Source organism: Phaethon lepturus, unplaced genomic scaffold (assembly GCF_000687285.1).
Source record: "Phaethon lepturus isolate BGI_N335 unplaced genomic scaffold, ASM68728v1 scaffold8545, whole genome shotgun sequence".
NCBI classification, from domain to species: Eukaryota; Metazoa; Chordata; class Aves; order Phaethontiformes; family Phaethontidae; genus Phaethon; species Phaethon lepturus.
Genome location: NW_010542622.1, coordinates 30,803 through 43,563, shown reverse-complemented (window position 1 = coordinate 43,563; position 12,761 = coordinate 30,803). Strand labels below are relative to the sequence as shown.

Genomic DNA, 12,761 nt, shown 5'->3' with positions numbered 1-12,761 from the left:
CTTTCCCAGATTTTCTGCTGTCTGGAGGCAAAATCAGTTATTGCTAGCTTTTTTTTAAATGTCACTTAGGGTTAGAGTATCACAAATTACCCATTCTCTGGCCTACCACCTGAACAGGACTAAGCATGTGTTACCTTTTGTGTTAAGCATGGAATGGTTTGGTGTTGGCATCACAGTGTCCATCCCTGTGTATCTTTATGGGCTTTGCTCATTATTCTGTAATGATAAAAACAACGGTTGAAAGGTGATTATCAGTACTGCATATTTAAGGATAGTTTTTAGCCTGAGGTGGTGAGCAAGACCCTTGCTGTGTGCAGAGGAAAGGAGTGCCATCAGGGAGCACCTGACACGGCTCACAGTAGATGGCACTTGTCCCCACCTGCGTGAAGCTTCACTCTTTCTCCGCTGTCCTCCTCAGAAACAGGCACATGTTTAGACCTTTGCCTGTTAGTTTACTTTTCAATATAAAGACAAACTATGTTCAGCAAGGTACAGCATCTATAGAATAGTGCCAGCAAAATATTTTTCTATTATAGCACAGCAGTTTTTTAGCCAACATAGGAAATAGATTCAGTTACATAAAGTAGCCAGTTATTTTGATAACCAGCTGGCCATCTAGTTGTAGATGTCAGGGAATACTCAGTATGTTTTTTGAGTCACTCAGTATTAATTTAATATATTTTCGGATGCTGTATGTCGAACCATCAAAGTGTCATTATGATTAAGTAAGTACCACACAACCTAACGTAGGTTAGAAACCTTCTGTTTCACAACAGTATAAAATAGCATTGGGATGCAGCTTCAGGAAGCTGTAACAGTCTAAAATCCAAGGATCTTGGACTAAGCATGCCAAAAATTAATCACAAAACCTGTTTGTAAAATTAGCTATTTCTACCAACTCCACAGTTTCATTCAAAATAAAATATGCACCATCTTAAATTAGCAAGAAAGCTGACGAACAATTTTTTGCCAAACTACAAATGCTGTTGACTGTGATGCTCAGCTCTATCTATCAACAGTGCATAGAACGGCTAAATGGTGGAGGATGCTGGCATAACCTGGAAATGAAACACTTGTCTGTGATGGCATGTTCTCTCTTAGGAGGAAGCTAGGTTCTCAACTCTGTTGTTAATGGTTTTGCAAACTTTGACATGAAAGGTAAGTACTTAGCATCAAAAAGACTTTTTCTTTATTTTTTTTACTCATGAGACTAAACAAGTTTTCATTGTTTTGTAGTAATAAAAAAAATTGATTAAAATTTATAAAACATCAAATAGGGAAGGGAAAATAATCTATTTGGTAGCATGAATTTGACCTGTAAAGACAGTCAGAAAGGCCATTCAGAGTAGTGAATACAGCTACAAATCTGTTGTTTATTTTTGCAAGGCAGAAGAAATAAAAAGTAGAAATTACTGGTTTGGAGGTGAAGGTGACACAATTTCATTTAATTTGAAACTGTTTCAAAATTTCTGCAAAAATCCCATAGCTACTGGGGAGCATAGCAAGAAAGCAGACCTGACATGGATCATCTTTAGAAGCTGGTCAAAATGAAATAGCATTTGCAAACTTAATTAATTTTTTATTAAATTATCGTATTCTGAAAGAAGGTGAAGAATGGTTGGAATTCTTTAAACATTTGTTTGGCTAATCAGTTAGACAATAATTCAGCCAAGGATTTCAAAGTATTTTTTATATATACACTTAAATATGAAGTATGTTTGTCCTGTTTACCTGCTGCTGCTTGTCATTTAGCTTTTGTTCTACTTCTGACAAGCCTGGATGATACTTGTATGCAACCTACCCAGAAATTTTCAATATAGCATATTGTTGTCTCCTGCAACAGATCAAAAGTATTTCTTTCTTCTCAAGTTTATGAGGGAGTGATTTTTTTACCCCAATACAGTCCAAAATATAAAGTCTGTTTTAAAAAGAGAGAAACAGAATGGCCTTAAGTCATTAAAAATACAAGGAAATCAGAATAAACCCACCTTGTTTGTACCCCATACTAGGTAAATATTAATTCATGCCATTACCAAGCCTGACTCCTCTTGCAGGTTGTCAGCCTCTGTTGGCAGCTCTCATTTTTCTTCTGCTCTTACTGTAACTCACAACCTCTTCCGCTTATTAGGTTTCTTTGATGTACCCAGTTCTTTGAGAAAAGATTACAAATTATTTTCTCATTTATGTTTTTTATTTGTTTGTCTTGCCTTTTTTTTTTTTTAAGGTCACCAGCATTGGGTAAACAGGTTTAAGCTCTCCTTAGTGAATTTTGTGCATGTTAATTGACAAATACAGCTCCACAATCCTTGGCTTTTAACTCATGTTTCAGTAGCATCATTCTTTAGGCAGTTCTCTATTACTGAAAATTTTTTCTAATTTTAATCAGCTTCCTCTAGAGTGTTCCTTCTTTCCAGCCAAAGGAGTAGCAAGATGACAAACACACCTTGCAATAATCAGAGTCCAGTAACCCTGAGCAGAGATAGTGGAGCAGAATAAAATCTTTACTATTTATTACGATTAGAATTATTTTATTGCTGTTTACTAATTATTTGTTTAAAATGCAAGTTCAGGTATAATGGTTTACTTTTAATTTCATGCTTTATGAACCACTAAAGAATGAAAGTAAACATGACACCTGTAGCTATACTTGCTATAGAACTTTCTCTACAACACCAGCAGCTGTGTAAGCCTCAGCATAAAACCTCAGCAGTATCTTTTACTGTAAACTCGTTTTATACATAAACTGCAACTGCTAACTAAATACATATGCTCTTTTTTTTTTTTTTAAACAGGCATTAAAGCTGTATTTTCTGGACATTACCATAGGAATGCTGGAGGGTTCTACAGAGGACTGGAAATGGTGGTTTCATCAGCAATAGGATGTCAGCTGGGAGAAGATACGCATGGGCTTCGAGTGGTTGTTGTCACAGATGATGAGATTGTTCATAAATACTACAGTTTAAATGAACTAAGCAGCCAAGGCATAGAGAAAGAGCTACTAGATATGCTTGCTAAGCAAAATTAGGCTATGTCAAATTATGTGGTATTTTTCCATATTAGACAAACAGAAACAGTTTCAGAAAGTTTCCCCAAGCTGAAGATACAGATTTCTGATTGTGCACCATGCCCCAGAACAGCTCTCATTTCATTACTATCTTAAATAACAAGAAAGTTGTTGGCATGTTTCTCATTTTTAAAATGAGACCTATGAGGAAAAGGGAAGACTAGCAAAACTAATATAGTAATGTATCATTGAAAAGAACTGTTCTGAGAATTTTTACTTTGCTCCTAGATAAGACTTTCTTGTTAGAAAGTGTGTCAGAGTGGAGTTGTAGCTTCCAGATAACCTTTTAACTCAAGTTTATTTTCATTTTATATTTGAGAGAGATTTTAAAATGAATAAATGTAGTCATTTCTTTTACACTCTGGACAATAGAAATGTGGCATTTTTTTACTCTACAAAAACACATCTCAAAAACTCTGAAATCAACAAACTCCCACTGACTTTCAGCAACATTTGGATCGGATCTTGTTACCTAGAGGTCATACCTTCTCCCACTTCCCATACTTTATTTTCTTAGCTCTTCGGAGGCAGCAGCAATAGGAAAGCAGACACATTCTGGTTTGCAGTCACAGCTTGGGTTTCCGTTATATCCTAGTTTTACATAATGAAAAGTCTATAAATGAAGCTAATGTAGGTGCCACTGACAGAAACTAAACATGGAACAACTATTTTTCTTTTGAAAGTTAACTACCATTCAATTAGCATGTATTCTTGCTATAGCTTCAGAATCTGGAATAACTGTATGGGGAGACTACTCTGTACAGAATACCGATATTAGAAGTCACTTTGTTGATTCCTAGACAAGGGGGGAGCTTGATTTCCAAAGGCAACTTAAGAGTGCCTTACTGTAATATTACACAATGTTGAATGTTGAAACCCCTAAAAAGTATATTATCTTCACTTGGAAAAAGTCTTTAAAAATAACTGATATAAAAAGAAATTTATGTGCTGCCATCCACCTTTTTTTTTTCCAGCAAGTGTATCTGATTTGTTTACTGTTAAATAAAAAAAAGTCTTCATGTAATTAACACATACCTGTTTTTATTGTTTAAGTATTTAGTTTCAACATTGTAATCCATGCCACAGGTTATCTAGAAATAGAGAGAGCACAATTTTAGCACCGGAAGAGGGAAGAAGACAAACAATACCAGCTGAAAATGCAATGCATTCTGGTTTTATGTATACTCACATACAACATCGTTCCCTAGAGGATATTACAGATATTTAAATATGATGGGAGAGATGAAATGCTGTGCTGAAGAGTCAGTTTCATTACATCTTAGGCACAACAGTTTATCTAGGAGGCTTCTTCAAGCTTGATTTGTGGGACTCGTGAGATTCTAAAATTACCTCTGTAGCATTTCCTTGCACCAGTGAAACATCTGTACCTGCAGATGCACAGGACCAAATGTGGACTACTGTCCCATGACAATAACAATAGCCTAAGTACAGGTAATGTTTGATTCAGAAAGAAAGAAAATTATTTTGCTTTTATTCTCTGCCTGGTTTCACTTAGTTGAAAGAAAGAAAATTATTTTGCTTTTGTTCTCTGCCTGGTTTCACTTAGTTGAAAGTTTTCACCATTTCACTTTCAAGGGAACATCTGCAAAATGAGAATTAAAATCTAAGACTAGATTTCTTTGAAGTAGGTAGGTACCAAAGTACCCAAATGGTAGTTTCACTGGAAGTTTAGCACCCATTAATTCAGATACTGGTTTTAAAAATCTGTATACTTAGATATGTTTTAAGCCACTGACTACTTTTAATATTTGGTCTTACATAGCTGGGTGCTGTTTAGTAATCACAGCTAATTAACAATTTCAAGACTGAGATGATGCTAGTTTATGTTTTACAGAGGGAAGAATAGTCTCTCTCTATGACTTACTTAAGTCTTTCAAGTTAGTTTAAATTGTAAGGCTGAAAAAGTTCAGCAGAGGGACCTGAGGGAGTCTGAACATGGAATATTCTCTCTGCTCCAGCACAGTATTGTAAAGCTGAATGGAGGAAAAGCTTCTATTAAAGGATATAATTTTAACTAAATATATGAAGCTTGGGAGATCGAAGCATAACTTTGGGAGACTATGAAAATGCTAACAGTAGGGGTATATAGTGTTCTAAAATTTTATATTCAGCATTAGTGTATTAACATACAAAATAAATGTTTATATAAGCATAATTTCAATTCTTTCTTTCAATTTTTTTTTTTCAAGTGTCATTTCACTGTCAGAAATTCTATGGCATTTTTGTCATGATAGTATCACTTAACCACTAAGCTGAAGTTCAATTAAAAAAAAAAAAAGTTTCTTTATATCCCAAATTCTTCCTGTATCTAGTGATAGTGAAGAATATGTTGTTATGTTCATATGTAAAAATATTACCAGATTTGTCTTCAGTTTGGAGTTTTAAAAGATGGTAAAGTCAGGCTGCTGATTTTATTAAACACTTTCTTGTCCTGTATAGGATTTTGGGAGCTAACAATAGTGTTGTGTAGCTACACATTGTGTAGGCTCTGGCCTAGATTTCTGTCCCTCCTGTTGTGAGGACAGGTAATCACTAAGTAATGTAATGTACTTACTTTTTATTATGCTCTACTGAACTAGATGAAACCCCCGGTATATTCTTAAAGACTTGATGACAAATGTGATTAACTTCACAGGAAGAAGAAAAATATTCTCCCAAGTTTTATATTTGAAACATGGAAAACATTTATTTTGGTTCTCACCTTGCAAGTTTTCAAAAGGAAGAAAATTAAAATGTCAAAGATGAGCATGTTGTATACATAACTATTACTTTGTAGCCTGGCTGACATTCTGATGAACACATTAGCTGAAATGAGGGAATGGCCTCTAGTACTTTGATCTTTTTCAGCCCATGCCCCCTTTCAATTAACTAAGAATTCCCTGCACTAGCCCGAAATAGGACAGGTTGCCCAGCATTTCATTAGGTGATTGTTTTGCTGTTGCCTTAGTTTGACAAACGTAGTCTAAGTTAGCACACGTATTAAACTTTCTGGTAACCTAAAATGTAAGACAGTGGGAAAATAAATAAAATCTATTTATTTCCCTTGCAATGCACGTTGTTTCAAAACATTTCATGTTTTGAACTACAACTCAGAACTTCCACCCAATTCCTCATTGATATGAAGTAGATGCAATCATGTATAACAACTCAGATGAAAACACATCCTCATTTACAGAATACAATCATGGGAAGGATTTTTAACTACAGTGTGTTGCTGTACATTACTGTATGAAGCAAAAAGTTAAAAAAATAAAATAGGAATGTGCTTTTCTACCAGCATAAATGACAAATTTCGTTTGATCACTTTTCTTAGCATAATTAGCTAATTTAGCTAATACTGATGCCTTAACTAATTTGAAGTGGCAGAGGTCCTTGTGGTCATAGTACCTCATATTGTTTATGTAAAGAGAAATAATTCATGTTATGTTAAATTATGAAACAATCCACTCATGGAGATACTAATTATCATTTAAGAAAACATCTTTTGATGTTGAGAACACTTTTTTAATCTCATCTCATCTCCAGCAGGGCTGACAATTGTAACTCTCTGTCTGCACATGACAACTTTTAGTGACATCTTGCTTTACAGTCAAACTGCTGATGAAGGAGAGAGTGAGTGAGTCCTCATTCCTTTCTGTAGACTCAAGGGGTTGGGCGGAGAGGAAAAAATCAAGTGACCATAATTCATTTTGGTTTCCTGCAGGCAACTAAAAGGCTGAGATAACCCCCGATGACTCTTACTAAACATGGAAAATTCATGTTAGAACACCAGAGCGACCTGTGAGAGTAACCAAATACTACATAATTAAGTACAATCTCAGGTGGAGACGTACGAACAGGAGGCAAATTACTAAAAAAAGTCTTTGAGATCAATCTTGGTTTGCCAGTTTCAGTGTAAGCAACAAATTTAAGGACACACTTCTTCTGAATCTTTCTAGAAAGGTCATTAAGCCTTGAATACACTGTGCATTCTGCTTGCCTTTAGTTCGTTTGGTTCCAGCATCTAATCTTGCAAGTTTTAATAGAGGCAGTATTTTGATAGGACTACAGTAGTCAACTTTTGGAGATTACAGACAGAAAATAAATGCTTGATGTCCTGTTAAAACTTAATCGCATTTTATATTGGGAATGGGCAGTGGCAGAAGTACAGGCTCTTCTGCCATCCCCATTTGCAGACCAAATGACCTACATTCACTCTGCTTTCAACAACTGCTTTCTCACCTCAGCACAGCAACTTGTTTTCTAATGTCTGTTTTTTCCAGACATTATCTGCAAGTGGCTGTTTTATTCTGCCATGAGCACAAATAATTAGAGACACATCTAACATAAGCAAATATACAAAGAATTAAAAACTAAATATTTCACTGCTTTAAAATGCACCATTCCTCAGTCTATTTATGTCATGCTACAAGCCATTGAAGGCTAATACGTCATTGTTTCAGCTAACATTAGTGCTGTGAATAAGGTTCTTTCCTTAATGCTCTCATTAAGCCTTCTTTGCAACTACCATTTGAACACAGCACTATCCTTTAAAGCAAGGGAATCATTTACACATACATTAGTTTTCAGAAAGCTTGCCTGCCAAGCAAACGCTGCCATTACCCATTACTCCATGATAAACAGCCACCATGTAGAAATGCTGGTTTGCATTAGGAAATTGTAAAGAGAGAATTTCCACTTCAATAATATTCTACAGTTACTAGGATCTTCTTTCTCTTCCTACTCTACGCTGACATATGAGATGTCACATCATTGGCAGGTATGGAAACGTACAGCCAGATACTTTAGGCTGCCAGTGTGCCAGTCAGTTGCCATGAACCACTACCAAAATAACACAAGACATCTACTAAAAAGAGAGCTAACAGAAGAAATCTTTATGGCCAGGCATGTAATGCCCAAGATGTGAATGTGTTGCTACAGCTCCATTCACCCAGAAGTCAAGCAGCCATGTGGCAGCTTCCACATATGCCACATTTAAGTTTATTCCAATAGCAGCTTGCAAGGACAATGGCTGCTGTCAGCTTCACGCAAGTACCAGCAGACTTACAACAAGGAGGTCTTGAGCAGTAAAAAACTTGTAGGGCTTTTTTTTGAAAAGTTTTTTTATATTATCTCTTTTAGCAATGAGAATTATTTCCTCTTATTAGGGAGCAAGGTCTCATTAGTAGTTTGCACCCATTCTAATCCCATCCTCCCCAACATAAAGGGGTTTTATTAATTGTTTTGTTACTCAGTCATCTAAAGATTAGGCAATTCAAAGCTGATAAATGCAGGCACTGTGCTCTTGGACACATTTTCATTGGAAGCTGCTCTGTAAAAAATTGGAAAAATAAAACATGTAATAGAAAAAAGCATTAGACCAGAATATTAAATTAGCCTCCAGTCCAAATGACATCCAACTCTGATGCAGCAGATACAGAAGGGGGATGGCAGGGGAACCATAAATGAGAACTAAGGCAGAGACAACCCAAAAGCTTTTCAAGCAATACGAAAAACATATGCAGCACTTCTCTTATGAAGAAAACAAAAAAACTAAAATAAAAAACCCACCAGAACTCAGAAAGCCATTACTTTTTTTTAATTGACATTTTCATTTGTTTCTGTAGAATTAATTTCCTTCATTAGCACTTTGTCAAATGCAGGTAGTTTAGTACATTTCTACTAATAAACGGCTTTTTTTTCCTCTAGGAGACCCATTAAGGCCTCATCCTATTTAAAATTATAGTGGTGTTCTGTCACTTTTGGGTACCCAGCAATTGAAACATCCGTCTTCTAAATATATCCCTATCTTTCTTGAACGTTGTTTAGAAAGGTATAGTGGTGTTAAAAAATACAATGATGTGGCCTTTTAAATGAACTGGTAATGGCATTATATGTTTATATTAAAATCTTTCTCTCCCGTTTCCATGTAAAAAAAGTACAGAAATGTAGGAAGGTTATCTCATACTGCTCTAATGAACCAAGATAAACAGTCCTACATATGGCAACCTGCCTGACCAGAAATCTTCTGAAAAATGTGTCAACAGCACACTAGCTAGGAAACCAATGACTTGTACTTCTATACATGTGAGACAAAGATAATATTACCACAGAAGAATATGGTTCTTCCAGCACACCACAAGCACTGAAGCCAAGAGGATGCTAACAGGACATGGATAATAAAGATAATGAATCTTCTGTCTTTTTTTTCCCCCCAAAGCCTGAGCTGAACTTAGTGTCTTACCCTTCTAGTAATTCCAAGTCTTGGGCTGTGATAACCCATGAGGAAGAGATGGAGCCACCTCACTTTATTTCAGCTGCATAAAAGCTGGTGCTCCAGTCTGGTCAACTAGATTCCTTCCTATATATGGAGATATGTAAGTCCAGCAGGTAATTCGTCTTATCCTGCAACTGATGTGTGGACTGAATTGCCCTTGAAGATGCCTCTGCTGACTACATTGATAATCCAGGTGATTCACTTTGACAAGATTCCTAACCTTTACTTCAGGTTAGGCTAACCCTGGAGGAAGCAATGTATGCCTCTATCCATACATAGCTCCTACTCTGCAAAGGTAGAAGGCCAAGGTGTAGCCTAGAAGCCACAGGGCACTGGAAGAGGTTGCACCTGATTTTTCTGAATCACCAAAATCCCTTTTTTGCAAGAAAGCTACCTGATATAAATGTATAGGGACTAGCCATGCTCTGGGTGTCCAGGACAACCATTTAATAAACAAAAAAAAAATCCCAGGTGGTAGCATGCCGATGTTATACTTGCTTCTGACTTGTGAAGATTTGTGGGACAAGTTTTTTTAATCTGTAATTTATGCTTATGCAACTCTAAACTTCTACTTGAGGTCAAACATGAGACATTTTATGTGACACTAACATTTACTCTAACCTCTTGCTCTGATCATTAATCCCAATACTAACTATAGCTTGTAGTATCATTCCCAGCACCTGCTACCCTTCAGGAAACACCGAGTTTTGCTAAGGCAACAAAATAAACTCATCCTAAAGAAAGAATCAATAAACCAGAAAAGGTAAAATAAAACAAGACAAAACTTAGGCCTACAAGTTATGATCTCTCTAAACAGTGTGGCTGTTCAAGTTGTTCAGATGATTTGTTGTAAGAAAAAGAATGATTCATGGGAATCTTAAACCGTTCAAAATATGGGTCATGTTTGTTTGCATCCAACATCCCTGGGCTATCCTGGGTCTATCAAAGGCAAAAGAATGCCCCAAACTTGAGCTTCTAGACCAGCTATGCTCAGTCCAAAGAGGCAGAGGTGTACTTTAGCAGCAGGGCTTTCTACTGCTTACAGAAATTCACCTCAGAAATTGCCTAATAAAAAAACACGCTAAGATAGGTATTTTATCTTAAAAATAGTAATTAACATTCTTACTCATTTTTTCACATTTAATATTCTCATTTCTCATTTTGAAACAAAACCTAAATACACAGCAGCAAAGGTCTCCTTAGCCATTCAGCCCTGTGCTGTAGAGACAGAAAATGCTGTTATGTGCAAAAGAGGACAATTAAGGCCGAAAAGCGGTCACAGATCTGGTTACACACAACATGGTAATTTAATAAGCATCCAAACACTTATTATTGAGCCTGGTATCTTTCCTATCTTTGGAGTCTAAACAATGTCAGCACTACTACTTGATTTGGGATGTCTTAGGGATGAAAGCACTTCCTCCCATACACAAATGTACCTTTTCCCAGAGCAATAGCTGTGTAGAGAATTTGCAGCAACAGCTCTATTTGTACCAAGCATGCAACGGGAATAGTACACACACACCCCCTCCACATTTGCACAGAAATCTAGGGTACCATGCATGAAACCCATTGCAACTTTAATCCAGACACTAATTAATGATGATAATGCCTCAGGTTCCTCACTTATGAGCACACCCTGATTTGGGTTTACCGAGATTCCTACTCTCACAACTCTTTAATTCCACCAAAGCAAGTAACCATCCAGGTTACTCAACCTCTTCTGCCCTCCATTGGTCTAGCAATTAATTTACACCTCCTCTTCACAGTGAAAGTGAAAGCGAGATGGGATAGGAAGACTTCCCTAATATAGCCACTCCCTTTGCCTCTTTCTCCTTCATTTTTTCCAAGCTGCGGAAAGGAGTCACCATTCCTTCCAGGTCTCATTCCAGCCCTCCACCACCACAGGAGCAAGACAGGAGCTGATACAAACATCGTAACATACACCCAGACACCCTCTGTGAAGTTCCTGACTCTTATTTTCTCTGCCACCACCTCCCTTCAAGCTCTCCCACACCTGTGGACTTATCTTGTTATACATTAAATATGTGTATTATATTTATATCTCAATGGATGAGACTCAGTGCAGTAGGGGTAGGGCACAAGTCAACGAACAGGTCAAGGCCTGAGCTTTCAGCCCATGAAGTCACCTTCCATCCAGCAGGATGCAAACTGGAAGACCTGCCAAAGAACATAAAGACATGGGGATGTGGTCTATGGCATTTGTCAAACATGGATACTCACAGCAACACAACATCAATTTCTACACTCTTCTTCAAGGGTTTTACAATACAATACCATCAAAAACAGGGATAAGGAAGAGGATCTATTCTTTATGAAAAGTATTATTTTTATGAGTACACTGCCTCAACGCAGTAATGATTAGAGTTTCAATCACTTTTTCATGGAAGCGAGAAAAAAGAGAGAGAAAGAAAGCAGAATGCTGTTACTGTGACCCAATTTGAATGCTGAACTAGACCAAATATTGTTTAGAGAACAGTATTCCTTTTCACTGTGCAGCAATTTAACCCAGACAATAAATGCATATTTACAATTGAATTGATTTAAAAACAGAAATGCTGCCAATCTTCCCAATCAAAGGGCTTTTCTTATTCCCTTCATTTGGTACACTGCCACAATAGGATAACTGAGGAGAAATACTTTGTGAAGTGTATTTCTGAGTCCTGTTTTTAATAGAATTTTGTTTGCTGTGGGTAAATACAGGAGGTAGTATTTTGTTTGTGGGCCATTCAAAATTAATTCCAAATTTTACAGCCTGCACTTTTTATATAAATTAGTTTGCACTAAAATCAGACTTCAAGACAAACTAATGATTTGACAAAAATAGAGAAACATGGATACATATCAAAGGGGTGAGTCTAAACAGATCAAAAGAGTGATGGGACTATGTTAAAAATCACCTTGCAATAAGCTTTTTTACAAATTTATTTGTTTCACTGCTTCTCCTATCTGTGCATTAGGCCATACAGAAATTTCCTTTTTTTTTTCCTAGAAAAGCAGCTCATAGTGTTAGACTATTTCTAAGCCCTCTATTATCAATGCAGATATCTAATGCCTCTCCTTATCCTCCTAAGAAACAACTCAATCCTAATTTATTTCTCATTAAAGATGCATTGTACCACTAATCAGCTAAAGGTATTTTACTTGAAGCTTCTGAAGTTTATTTTAAAGTCTTCAACATTTAATTGCTTTGCTTTGCCCTTGGGTTGCTAGAAATTAAATATAAATACAAAACTTCCTGTGGAAGCAAAACATAACCCATGAAATTTCCATACTCTTAGACAACATGATAGCAATGCAAATTTAAGCATTTACATTTATTGCTTGCTATTTCCAGTTGATTCTCTCTTCCTCATTCCTCTCCTCTTTCTTTAAAGCAGCAAAGTAAATAATTCTTCC

At 36.4% G+C, this 12,761-nt stretch overlaps 1 protein-coding gene across 1 annotated transcript in view; it reads left to right on the top strand.

Annotated features, from left to right (window-relative positions):
- The window catches only part of CPPED1 (calcineurin-like phosphoesterase domain containing 1), a 46,493-nt gene extending 43,468 nt beyond the window's left edge, over positions 1-3,025 (top strand). Inside the window, 1 exon segment of the mRNA XM_010288084.1 lies at positions 2,793-3,025. Coding sequence (XP_010286386.1) covers positions 2,793-3,025 — 233 coding nt within the window.
- Positions 3,026-12,761: the final 9,736 nt, after the last annotated feature.